Genomic DNA, 14,420 nt, shown 5'->3' with positions numbered 1-14,420 from the left:
CTATTGTCAAAGACAGCAACCTCAGAAATGAAGAAAAGACGTGGCTGGAAGGCTATACACCCATGCCAATTACACCTGCCATCATCCGCCCAATCCACAAGGAAAACTGGCAGTACAGAGACAACTCGGACAATTTTCAGAATTGGTGGAAGTCACAAGGTAAATGTACAATTTTCTTCGATGGGGCTTCGAAAGGAAATCCAGGCAGGTCAGGAGCAGGGGGAGTCATTTACTTTCAGAATGGCAGAAAAGAGGAATTCAGTTGGGGACTTGGGCTAAAAACCAACAATCAAGCGGAAGCACTCAGTCTATTAAAAGCTTGTCAACTGACCAGAAAAGGAAACGCAAATGAAATTATAGTTTTTGGAGATTCAGAACTGCTGATAAGGTCTCTAATAAACAAGAAAAGCCTCAAAGATCCAGTACTAAACAAGCAGCTAGCAAGAGTAAACAGATTAATGAAGGAATTCTCATCAGCACAACTCTTCCATATCCTCAGAGATTTAAACACTGAAGCAGACAGGTTAGCAAATGCAGGATGCAATCTTGAAAAAAGTATGATCAGCATAAATGCAGAGACACCGAAAATGGCAATCATTCCTTAGGAGTACTAAAAAACAGAGAAAAGCAATGAAAGTGAATTGTAATTCTTGCTTGGCTTTGGCCTCTAACAAATAAAAATACTCGTTTTAGTTATAAAAAAAAAAATCAAGTATTGTATTTATGGTTGAATATTTTTTATGTGCTTACACTAAGAGAGAGTATACGTTTTGGGGGAGAGAATGAGAGACAAAGGGAGATAGAAATATAGATGGGGGGAGGGGGCATAAAGGGAAGAAGAGAGGCAAAAACATGGAGGGAGGAAGAGATATAAATATTGAGAGATAAATGTTAGAGAGAGAGAAGGGGAAGAAAGAGAGAGAGAGAGAGGGGGGGAAAGGGGAAGAGAGAGAGAGATGAGGAGAGTGTGTATGTTTAGGGGCTAAGATAGAGAGATAAAGAAAGAGAGACAATGGGAGATAGAGATATAGATGGAGAAGCTAGAGATGTGCTTACACTGAAATCAATGCACACTATTAATCTAATTACTTTGAAATTAATGTACATCTTGTTGCATCAAATCAAAAATCAACATCTACATTAAATCAATGCATCTAGTGCAAAACAATAAATAAGTTTAGAGATCAACATCTACATTGAAATCAATGCATCTAGTGGAAGCAATCAAATAAGATTAGAAATCAATATCTACACTAAAACCAATGCATCTAATGCAAGCAATCAAATATGAATAGAAATCAACATCTATTCTAAAATCAATGCATCTAGTGTAAGGTATAATATGATTATAAATCGACATCTACATTGAAATCAATGCATCTAGTGCAAGTGATCAAATAGAATTAAAAATCAATATCTACACTAAAACCAATGCATCTTGTTCAAGCAATCAAATAAGAGTAGAAATCAACATTGGCACTGAAATCAATGCATCTAATGTAAGATATTATTAGAACTATAAATCAAAATCTACACTGAGATCAATGCATATAGTGCATTTGATCAAATCGGATTAGAAATCAACAACCACATTGAAAATCTTAAATATTCATGACTTTCTAGATCTAACTTCTATGTCTGTATTTGTCTTTGTGAGACTCTTTCTTCTTCCCTCTCTCCACTTTCCATTATGTGTCTACCTCCCTCCCCCTCTCCTTCTCTCTCTTCTCCTCCCTCTCCCCCGCTTCATTCTATCTACCTCTCCCTAACTTTCTCTATCTTTCTCTTCTCTCCTCTCTCCCCTTGCTATCTATATTTATACCTCCCTCCATCTCTCCTTATTTGTCTCTCTATCTCAACCCCCTAAACATATGTCACGCTCTCTCTCTCCCCCCATATCTATCTATCCATATATCTATCTCTCCCTCTTCCTTTCCCTATCTATCTCTTCCCCTTCTCTCTCTCTCTCTATGTCTTTCTACCCCTTCCAACTCTATCTCTCTCCCCTTCTCTCTCAAGTCCTCCCTCTTTTTCCTTCCTCTCTCTCTCCCCTTCTCTCTCAAGTCCTCCCTCTTTTTCCTTCCTCTCTCTCCCCTTCACAACATAAAATAATGTAAATTGTGAATACCACATTATATGTTACCGTCCATTTTGTGATACCCCTATAAACAATATTTTCAACAATTTTACTCAAGTATTTAGTGAAAGCTAATTTATTTAAATAGAAATAATTTCAAAGCTACATAACCTTTTAATTAAAAGCAAAAGCCCATGAACAACCGTCAACAGAAAATAACCATGGAGCTGTTACAACTCTGCAATTGTAGCATATAAATTGATATATTCAAAATCCTAGCTAGCCCAATTAAAAGCAAAAACCCATGAACAACCCTCAACAGAAAATAACCATGGAACTGTTACAACCCTGCAATTGTAGCATATACATTGATGTATTCAAAATCCTAGCTAGCACAATTAAAAGCAAAAACCCATGAACAACCGTCAACAGAAAATAACCATGGAGCTGTTACAACTCTGCAATTGTAGCATATAAATTGATATATTCAAAATCCTAGCTAGCTCAATTAAAAGCAAAAACCCATGAACCCTCAACAGAAAATAACCGTGGAACTGTTACAACTCTGCAATTGTAGGATATAAATTGATGTATTCAAAATCCTAGCTAGCACAATTAAAAGCGGAAACCCATGAACAACCGTCAACAGAAAATAACCATGGAGCTGTTACAACTCTGCAATTGTAGCATATAGATTGATATATTCAAAATCCTATCTAGCACTGTCGCTTATTTTGAATCATTCTTATGTGGTGGATATTGAAGCAATACAATTCTAAGGACCAAGTATTTATTTTTTCAATTGATTCAATTTTGAAAAATCTAATGCTACCTTATTCACCTATTTGTAGTTTAAGGAATAAAAAGTTGACATACAACATCAAGTCCAAAACTCCAAAAATATATAATAGGCCAGAAATTTTTAAACTAACCTTCAACACTCAATTTCCTCATTTTATCAATTTAAATGACTCTTAATTTTCTCATTTTATCATTTTAAATTCGAATAACCCTACCTTCTTTCAGGTATGAAATCTACTTATAATGCTGAATGAGATATTTTAAATTAGAATAACCCTACCTTCTTTCAGGTATGAAATCTAATTATAATGCTGAATGAGATATTTTAAATTAGAATAACCTACCTTCTTGCAACTGGATAAAATTCCTTCGTAAATACTCAATAATACAAAATTCCATGAGATTGGGTTTTTAACTAAACCACAACGATTTGAGCAACACATTTTTCACAGGAACGTTTCAGACCAGACTACAAAAACACCGATAAGGAACATGTCACGTTGCTGTTTAAATGTAATCGACCAAATTCCCACAAAGCTACAATTTGCTTCATTTATCTCGCAACACAACAAAGTTAGCACCATTTGTTTTTTGGATGCGAGAAATCTTCTTCAAGACAGCAGCAAATGATGACTTGTCCTGTATTACGAAAGGAACAAAAAGAACATATCGGATCTTAGACTTCTTCGATAGCCCCCTGTACCATGCTTTTAAAATTTGTAGTTCACATAAACAAAGAATTTATGCAATTGGATACATAAGTGTCAGCATCCATCTCGCTAATTGTTTACATATCCGTATATCAAAAATCAGACCATGGAAAGCAGATTATGCACTGAAGAATCTAGTCTATAAACCTGGATACCTAAAACTGAAAACACCAATAAGAAGAGTCCCCTGCACCATGCTTTGACAATTTGTAATTCACACAAATAAAGAAACTATACAATTGGATATACGTATTACAAACGTCAGCATTCATCTCACTAATTGTGCACACATGGGTAGTGTCTGTTAAAAATCAGACCATGGAAAGCAGATTATGCACTATAGAATCTAGCCTACAAACATAAATACCTAAAACTAAAAACACCAATAAGAAGACCAAACATGCTAAATGAACTCTCAAAACCACATTGTTGACTTTTGTATTAAATCCTGAAAAAACAGTAAACTAAATGCTATAGCTCAGAACTAAACTCCCAAGCCACAACAGAAGCGTTCCCTGCTTCTTTATGGACTTGGAATATGAGACGGTACAAGGAATTTTGACACATGATCTGTAAATAGTATGCTTATGGCCCATCGATATCTTCAACATGGATGCTCTGCAGAATTAAAAATGTTTAACATCTCTGAGAGTTGCCCAACGTTGGGGAGCAAGCCCACTGTCTTTGCAGTGCTCTTGGAAGAGCACTTTGTTTCAAATGTCAGTAATAATCATACACTATTCCTAATTTCAAACCCACCACATACGAGAAGCAATTAATAACAAGATGCAACCAACAATTTCTGTCAAACTAAAAAGAACATACTTCTTATTGCTCTCTTCTAAATAGAAAAGGCATGCTCTGCTTGTTTTTAATAACAAGACAACAGCTCCAAACACAGTAAACATTTCCATTCAAGAATTGATGAAGATCCCTGTGTGTGAGGGATCCTTGTTAATTCTTGAAAACCCAGCTACAGATTTGATCTTCAACAATTATTCACAGAACAGAAATGAAAGATGCTTTCTAAACTGATTTGTAACAGCAAAAACTCTGGGTTCTTAACTAGCATAAACAGCAGAAGCAAAACTCACAAAGCCAAACACACATAAAAGAATGACATAGATATACCCTGGAAACCCCAGTGTGGGGAAAACCAACAAACGATGGGCTTTGATTCAGCTTCCAAAATTAGTTTACAGCAGATCTTTTCAACAGAAAATTGCTACAGCAATTTGTCCAAGCAAATCTAAGTCAAATCGACCCCTACACAGCACTGTACATCCCAGCAGTCCGGCCCAGCAAATCAGCCTCTGTGCCCAACAAATTCCAGCCTGTACAGCCCAAGAAGCTCATGGCTGCAAGGCCCCCTTTGCTTGACCTGCTCGCTGATCTGGTCTTTGCCTGTATGCTGCCCTAGTGTCTCGACCTGCTCTTTGCTGCTCTGACTGTTAGAAAGTTCTTTCTAGCTGAATGCCAAGCATGCCAATCGAATGATCTCCTCAACAGCTTGAACTCCCTTTATAAAATGCTTAACCCTGATCTCCAAAGAGATGGATGGCTGAGATTTTCTCATCTCTTCACATCAAGGGCTACAACTTAATGTGTCGTTGACCCTTTCATCTTTTCCAAAAAGGTAGCCAACAACTCAAATAATTAAGTTAAATTGTTGTCTAAAATCCTGAATTAGGGAATTAATTAAGTCATCATTATAGGAGTTATTTGAGGTGGTTAGCTGCATGCCATGACACATGACCTATGCAGAACCACTTTCCAAGTTATAAATTCAACACTCCCTCTTAGAGAGGAAAGTATTTTGCACAACACCCAACTTATCCCTAAAGAATACAAATATGCCCTTCATCGAGGCCTTGGTCAAGATGTATGCAACCTACTCATCTGTAGGGATGTATTGCAGCTTCATTGTCCCCTTCTGCATCCAATCTTTGATGAAGTGGTACCTAATCTGAATGTGTTTCGACTTTTCATGAAACACTGATTCTCAGAGAGCTTGATGCAGCTATGATTGTCACAGTCAATGGCAGTCAGCTCTAATTGTTGATCAAAGAGCCCAACAAGAAGTTTCCAAAGCCAAATGGCCTCACAGGTTGCCAGGTTGGCAAGCATGTATTGGGCCTCAGCAGAACTACACACAATTGACTTATGTTTACTGCTGAAATTTCAGCTAAGGGAAACTTTACCCCTGGGCCATTTACCCCGTAGCTGCAATGTGAAATTTCAGCTAAGGGAAAATGTGTTGCAGCTACGGAGAATAACTCCTCTGCTAAGAGGGAGTGGTGATTTTTGTGTAGCATTGGGAGGTATTCCCGCATGCCAAAGAGGTCGCAAAGTCAGCCTAATAAAATTAAAATAAAAAATTAATTTTGGGGCACCAAGTCGGCCCAACTCATGAAAGGGTGTCGGTGTCCCTTGGGCTAATTTACCCCCATTTGACTAGCATATATAGATGATGTGACATCTCATTTTCTCCACCATGCAAGTGAGTTTCTTCTTCATCTTTTTGAGGTCTCTTGGATAGCCGCACATGTGGAGAAAAAAAGGACAAGTTGACTGTTTGACCAAGTTGTTTCTCTCTCTGTTTGAGAGAGTTTAACCTGAGTTGACTTAACTATTTTGGGCCAAGTCTGACCAAAGTTGACTGAGTTGCAGGAGAGCCGCACGTGTTTAGGAATTTCACTGCAGTTGACCGCAAGAGCCACAGGGCCGAAGTTTTACTGCAAGCTGACTGTTTGACCAACATTGACTTCTGAGCATTTTGGTCAGTTTGACCAACATTGACTTACTGCTACTTTGACCAGGTTTTGACCAGTATTTGGATTTGTACTTGGCATAGATTTCTAGATAAATTGGATTTGTAAACCTTGCTAAAGAGTGATTCCTCCTAAAGATAAGTTGTTGGGTTTTCTCGATTTCTAGATAAATTGGAATTGTAAACATTGCTAAAGAATGATTCCTCCTAAAGATAAGTTGTTGGGTTTTCTCCCAAGGTTGGGTTTCCCATGGTAAAAATATTGTCTCTATTGGGTGTGGTTTTCTTTCTATGATCCTTACTGCTTCTGCTACATTTACTGTTGATATTTTGTGTATAAGCACTCAACGATATCAGTGGCATGGAATAAATTGATTGAATATCATTAGGTAGTAATTATCAGATCAGAAAATTGTTTTCTACTGCTCACCTTGTACAAAATTCAACATAAAGTAGGGTCCATTGCCTCTGACCTGGAAGTGTCAATATTCTTCCAATTGGTCACGAGTGGCTTGGACATGGGTCTGCAATCCTACATCCTAAATCGCTTCAAGATCTCAACTATGTACTTCCCTTACACAAGGAAGATCTCTCCCTCTTTCCACCACACCTCCAAACCTTGAAAGTAGTGCATCAAACCCAAATCCTCATCTCAAACTCTGATGCTAGGTCTCTCTTGCAGTTTTCTATGAGCCTCTCAGATCCTGTGAGAAACAAGTCATCAACGTACAACACCAATATGAGAGGTTCTCCCCTCACCTAAATGTAATACAGGTTCGGGTCTGCCTCACTCTTGGTGAAGCCCACACTCTACAAGTAGTTGTCAATCTTGGGATACCATGCTCTAGGAGCCTGCTTGAGCCCATATAGCACTTTGCTTTAATTTGCAGAAGTGGGAATCCCTCTCATGTACCTCAAAACCATTTCGCTGCTCAATGTAAATCTCTTCCTCAACAACACAACTGAAGATGGTCATCTTTACGACCATTTGGTGAATCCTCCATCACATCTGCATTGCAATAGAGATAATAGCCCTGAAGGATCAATGTTACACTAACCAAACCAGAATTCGCAGAACACATAGGTGCGATTTAGGCCCAAACCGGTTCGGTTAGGGCTTTGGAACCGGAATATGCTAGTTTGTTACCAAACTGACCTATTTCACCAAACCGATCAGTTTAGGACAGGTTCCATGAAGCCCATCCCTACGCAGCCCTAAAAATTTCGAACTTTTTTTTTATTTTTTATTTATTTTTGTTGGGTTTTCTCACTTCTAATTTGTCCCTAGGCCCCCCTAAACCTATTTAAACACACATGCACCGTCTTTTTCACTCACATGTAGTTGGCTACTACTTATATCCAAGGTATGTAATTTGGATTTAATTGCTTATAAGTTAACTTTTGTCATTCATTACTAATTAGAAAAGCTTAAACAAATATTCGAAATTGATTGATGAAAACATTTTGGTCTTTTGAACTATGAATGCACCATTACACTACGAATTTTGAGGCAGATGGGGAGGTACTAGGGGGGTTGTATAAATGCATTTAGTGCATGGCCCCAGATCCCAAGACTCAAGATCAGATTCATAAGAAGTTCTTGAGTTTCAATGAGTAGTGGTACTTTTAGCATTTCTATGGCTATACAAAATAGAGCAAGGGATCCCCTAGGTAAGAACTATCAAAATTTGCAAATTATTATATTTTTTTTAAGACATGGTGAATCGGTAATTGCCAGGCCTAATTTATGGGATATCCAAGATCAATCCTCGTAGCTGCCTCTATAACACCAAGAGTACATCCAACTACCTGCAAGTCGGATATACTAAGATCCTATGATTTTAGCAAGCGCGGACTAACGTGCCACCAAGGTGGGGGTGGGGAATCTATTCCTTGAGCCGCCACCACAACAGGTCATTGTACTCAATGAGATTTGAACTGCGGTCTCTTGAGCTTCGCCCAAGTAGACTTACCGTTAAACCACACATCATTGTACAAATTATTATATTACTAATTGTAATTTTCAATCATTCAATCCAAGTTTCAAAGTCATTTGCTATTACTTCTTTGCCTTCCACCCTTTTTGTAGCCTATTGGTGGCAAATGCCACCCATTGCAAAAATTTGCAATTTGAATATTGATCCAACCATGTAGTGCTTTAGGGTCTGAGCTGAATTAGAGTGTGTTTGAGCGTATACACGCTAAGAAGAGGAATTGTTTGGAGAAAAAGCAGTTGAATGACATGGTCTATGTTTAGTACAACCTTAGGTTGAGGCATAACCAATTATTGAACAAAACCCTTGAATCAAGCAACAGCGTTGGCTGACTTTGATCCAACATCAGAATGGATTATGGAGAGTCAGGGACCCGCATTTGACAATAAAGACCTTTCTTGGTTGGACTTGGACCCACCTCCACAAGTTGTAGAGGAAAATATATCACAAGTACCACCTTTAGGGCCAAGGAAATCAAGTCGTAATCCCATTGCAGACTTGGAGGCTACTCATTCTGCAAACGAGGATGAGGAGGAGGATGATTCTGATGATGAACATTAGCACTTGTAGGTGTAGTAGCGTAGTATCATGCTATTTTAGACTATAAAATCCATTTAGAGTGTGCTTCTTGATGTATTTTGGTTCAACGATGTTTTGCACTAAGTGTTATTTTGGGTATATGCACTATTGCTTGTTATATAAATGAGAAAGTTTGCATATAAATGATTTGGATTCATATGGATGAACATGAATATATATGTTTTTCTTTAAAATTTGAATATTTTCGACCGACTCTCAGTCCACAAGGTTTTATGATTCAATCACTGGTTCGATTCCAATAACATTATGATGGACGAGAATCTAGCTACAGGGGCAAAGGTCTCATCATAGCCAAGCCCTTGTTTTTGTGAAGGCCCCTTAGCCACAAAACGAGCTTTGAACTTCCCAATGCTGCCATCTACAATATGCTTGATCTTGTACATGTTAAATTTTTCATAGAGAAATCTTATGTCATATGATCATCTTATGCCACATGATCATTAAGAAATTATACATAGAAAATCTCAACAACAATGCAATAATGACAGTAGGATCATAAAGAGACAGCCAAGCATAAAAAGAGAAATTTTTCACCTGGGAAACCTAAACTAGGGAGAAAACCCAAGAATCTTTTCTAGGAGAAATTCTTTAGTTTAGCAAGGTTACAATGTGATGTTCATAAGTCAGTCTATGTCAACTTCGAGAGAAACTCAATGCTTGTCAAAACAAACCTCAAAACTTCAATCTGCTATAGGGCTTCGGCCCTTCCATAGATATAAGTTAACAGTACTTCTAGGGCTCCAACCCTTCATAGATGCATGTTAACAGATCTTCCTAGGGCTTCGACTCTTCCATGGAAGTAAGGTTTTATGGTTCAGTCACTGGTTCGATTCCAATAACATTATGATGGATGAGAATCTAGCTACAAGGGCGAAGGTCTCATCATAACCAAACCCTTCTTTTTGTGAAGGCCCCTTAGCCACAAAACGAGCTTTGAACTTCCCAACGCTGACATCTACAATATGCTTGATCTTGTACATGTTGAATTTTTCATAGAGAAATCTTATGTCATATGATCATCTTATGCCACATGATCATTGAGCAATTATACATAGGAAATCTCAACAACAATGCAATAATGATAGTAGGATCATAAAGAGACAGCCAAGCATAAAAAGAGAAATTTTTCACCTGGGAAACCTAAACTAGGGAGAAAACCCAAGAATCCTTTCTAGGAGAAATTCTTTGGTTTAGCAAGGTTACAATGTGATGTTCATAAGTCAATCTATGTCAACTTCGATAGAAACTCAGTGCTTGTCAAAACAGACCTCAAAACTTCAATCTAGGCAACATATCTAATCTAATTCCTATAGGGCTTCGGCCCTTCCATAGATATAAGCTAACAGTACTTCTATGACTCCAACCCTTCATAGATGCATGTTAACAGATCTTCCTAGGGCTTCGACTCTTCCATGGAAGTAAGGGACAGATCTGAGGCTATTCGGCCTCCTACAAGCAGAACCTCAGCCTCCTATTCTTTTTCAACAACAGACAGAGAAACAGCTTGATGACTTGCTCTTTATTCGTCCAATAGAGAAGTATAACACTTCTAACTCATCCTTTTTATCTGACCTGTGGTTTCCTTGCTAATCTTCACACGTGAGAAAGAGAGAATATGAGTTGTGTGTGTGTACAAATGAGGAGATCGATTGCCCTTTAATAGTGATTGAGGGAGGGTGCTCCCACAAGGAAAAGACCTTTGTGGCTCAAATACACTCTCAAAGATGTTGAAAGACATATTGCTCCAAGGGGAACATTTCGTGAAAGTAACAAGTCGAACAAGTACCAAGGGTACTTAGCTGCTATGAGTACTATTGTTCAATCTAAGCCATGTATGTTCGAAGAAGCCGTGAAACACCAAGTATGGAAGGATGTGATGAATGAGGAGTACGAATTAATCATGAAGAATGATGTCTAGGATGTGGTTCCTAGACCCAAGGACAAGTTTGTGGTCACTTCTAAATGGCTTTACAAAATCAAGGTCAGGTTTGTTGCTCGAGACTTCTCTCAAAAGGAAAGAGTGGACTATAACGAGATATTTGCACCGGTTGTCTAATACACCACTATCTGATATATTATTGCTCTTGCTGCCTCTTAAGGATGGAGCCTACACCAAATGGATGTTAAGACTACTTTCTTGCATGGCTCGCTTAAGGAGGAAGTCTACGTAGAACAACCATAGGGGTTCGAAGTAAAAGATCAAAGAACACATGTGTGCAGGTTGAAAAGGACAGGCCTCTCATTTCGGTCCTTTATGTGGATGATCTCTTTCTGACAGGTGTAGACCCTCTCATTTATCAATGCAAGAGGGAGTTGGCTTCCGAGTTCGAGATGAAGGACCTACTTTTGATGCACTGCTTCCTAGGCCTAAAGATTTGGAAGAAGCCAGGTGAGATTTTCCTTTCTCAAGGAAAATACATTGTGAAGCTGCTCAAGAGATGTGGGATGGCAGATTGCAAGTATGTGTCTACTCCAATGGAACTCAACTTCAAGAAGTTATGTGGAAGTGCTTCTGGGCCCGCATTGGCAAATCCTTCTAAGTATCGACAACTTATGGGGGGCCCTGATGTTCTTAGTAAACTCCCATCTAAACATATGCTTCACTGTGAATACGTTGAGTCAATTTATGGTTGAGCCTCATCACATACACTGGATTGCTGCTAAGAATATCTTGACATATCTTCGTGGCACAATCAACTATGGACTGAGATACACAACCAGGAAATTGAGGCTACATGGGTATACTGATGTTGACTAGGTTGGCAGTGTGGTGGACCCTAAGAGCACATCTGAATGTTGCTTCTCATTGGGGTTTGCTTCAATTTCTTAGATGAGAAGGAAGCAGAAATTGATTGCTCTAAGCACCACTGATGCCAAATACATTACAGCTAGTATGGCCTGTTATGAAGTTGTTTGGTTGAAGAAGCTCTTTAGTGAGCTATTTGGGCAAGTGTTGGATACCACCGTGATATACTGTGGCAACCAAAGTGAGATTCGCCTTTAAGAGAATCTCGTGTTCCACGACCGCTCCAAGCTCATTGATATCAAGTACCACTTTATCAGGGATATGGTACAGCAAGGAGCAATAAGGCTCCAACATATCAGGACTAATGAGTAGGTCGTAGACATCCTCACAAAGCCCTTTGGGAAGGTCAAATTCTTGGCCTTCCGAGAGAGAGCTTTGGGAGCTCCTGGGGTACTTCTTGGAGCTATGAACAACCATAGGGTGAGTGGTTCACCTTCCCCTATTGGTGCGCTATGTACAGGGTGAGTGGTTCACCTTCCCCTATGATACCCCATGATGGTAGACATGTGTGTAGGGTGAGTGGTTTACCTTGCCCTATGATTGACATATGCATAGGATGAGTGGTTCACCTTCTCCTATGGCATATGAGCAAGATGAGTGGTTCACCTTCTCCTACTGATGTCCCAATAGACATCATACCCATGTAGTCCGGGACTCCTCGGATGTACTTCTCATATGGCCAATGAGTTGGGAAAAGTGGATAGGGACCATAGCACTACCAATGGACGCATCGTGTACTATCGTACTCCCTATGTCTATGCCAATGAGTTGAAAAGTTCTCCTATCACTTCTCAAAGGTGGAAATCTTTTCTCATGCACAAACCCCTCGAACAAAACACAATCAAGGGGATGAGAACCCGTTCAAACCTGAGTGCTAAATCTTCACTCTTAACCTCATCCTCAATTGCTGCAAACTAATCATGCAGATCAATAATCTTCATCAGGTGACTATGGTATCTGTCTTGTTCATCCACGCGGCTCTAAGCTTATTCAACAGCAGCATCACCTGATTGATGTTCTCACTCTGATATAGAGTGCCTTGAGCATTAAACATCTCCTTATCCATGGCATTTTCAGCAATGTTAAGGATCGAGTAATCCTCCACCTGTCATTCTTATGTTGACCCAAATTCAAGACTTTGAATAAATTCAAATAAGTTCTAAGTCATACTGAAAAAATCAATTTGATTATAACTTGATTAGGAAGATAACATCATAGCTCTAAGATTTGTTCTTCAATACCAACCTCTCTCCCAATCTAATCAATCTTTAAGACCAATCAAATCGCAGTTCATGCCCCTCCAACATTTTTACCCGACACTTCCACAGGAAGAAGTTAGAGGAATCTGTTTTTGTATCTAACACGAAATGTAGCCATACCGCTATTCCTGGAACACACTGGTAGACAAAACAGAACAGCAACCTAAAAACAACCTATCAGAAATCTGCAGTGCTTTTCTCAAGCATGGATCTAGGGGCCCTCACCCCTGAAGCCTCACTCCCTATCCCAGGTAGAAGACCTCCTATCCATATAGATTCATAGAAGGCTTCAGCAAATACACTAGTAACATATCAAAAATCACACGATGGTTAGCTCATTTTGCAGCCTATAATCTAGCAGAAAGTCCTATATAACTGAAAACATTAATTAAAATTGCAGCTATAGAGTACTAACCTACAAACACACTGATGATAATAAGTACAACAAACATGCTAATCTGAACTCTCAAAACAGCATCATTGATATTTGTATTAAATCCTAGAAACAGTAAACTAAATGTTGTAGCTCAAAATTAAACACTCGAACCACCGTGTTGACCACTACCGGTCAACTACCCATAGCAGTACACCCCCTTTTCTTAGCAAAAAGGGATATCGCTTGATCGACATGTCCGTGCCATTCGACAGTCATCGTCGACTTGATCATACTATGTTGTAAACCCAGTCTGCATGTGTGAATTGTAAATAATCTTAGCAGATATGAGTCATGTATGTAAATTGCCTAGGTGGACCTAATTTCCTAGTGATAATCTACGTTCCGGAAGGTTTTTTGTCTCACCGATCTATGATCGGCAGAGTTTTCCTTCAGCCTAACCCCAAAGCCGGAATGGATTTTGTCATTAGAATCTTAGGAGAATCCTAGTGTGTTAATCTGCTAGATTATAGTTGTGTTGCAGAACTGGGTGGTTTATGAGGGTCTAAGTCAAATGGGTTCTCCCCCTTGAGATGTAAAGTTGTAAAAGTCATGATGTAAAGTGTCTTGAGGGTTAGAAAATGTTTTAATCCCCTCATAAGTCCTAAGTCCTAGGTCCTAGGTGATTTTTCCAAATGCTAAGTTCGAGGATCCATTTAAAAATAAATTAAAAATTAAAAAAAATTAAAAATAACTGAAAAATAAAATTTAAAAAAAAATAATAATAATAATAATAAATAATAAAATTTATAAAATAAATTAAAAAAATAAATAATAATAATAAAACTTAAAAATAATAAAATAATAATATTTTGAGTAAATAAATGCAAAATTTCAATTTTTTAATGCATTAAAAATTCGACGGATGAGATTAAGAGATATCTTGATCCTCATTGACAGTCGAGATGATTTTGACATGGATCACTCGAACTAGTTGTTGGGAATTTTTCCTTTAAATAGGGTGCTAGGG

General features: G+C 38.5%; 1 protein-coding gene across 1 annotated transcript in view; it reads right to left on the bottom strand.

Moving 5' to 3' along the window:
* Positions 1 to 3,373: 3,373 nt before the first annotated feature.
* LOC149164062 (transcription initiation factor IIF subunit alpha-like) overlaps positions 3,374 to 14,420 on the bottom strand; it is a 50,145-nt gene continuing 39,098 nt past the window's right edge. The window contains exon 10 of the mRNA XM_089431946.1: positions 3,374 to 3,517. Within this exon, the coding sequence (XP_089288072.1) occupies positions 3,428 to 3,517 (90 nt within the window). The 3' untranslated portion in view covers positions 3,374 to 3,427. The remainder of the gene's footprint in view (positions 3,518 to 14,420) is intronic.

Source organism: Pinus tabuliformis, chromosome 5_1 (assembly GCF_031772625.1).
Source record: "Pinus tabuliformis cultivar Carrire ecotype Pingquan chromosome 5_1, CPIR1, whole genome shotgun sequence".
Taxonomy (NCBI): Eukaryota; Viridiplantae; Streptophyta; class Pinopsida; order Pinales; family Pinaceae; genus Pinus; species Pinus tabuliformis.
The sequence above is the reverse complement of the archived record's forward strand: the minus strand, read 5'-3'. Positions and strand labels throughout refer to the sequence as shown.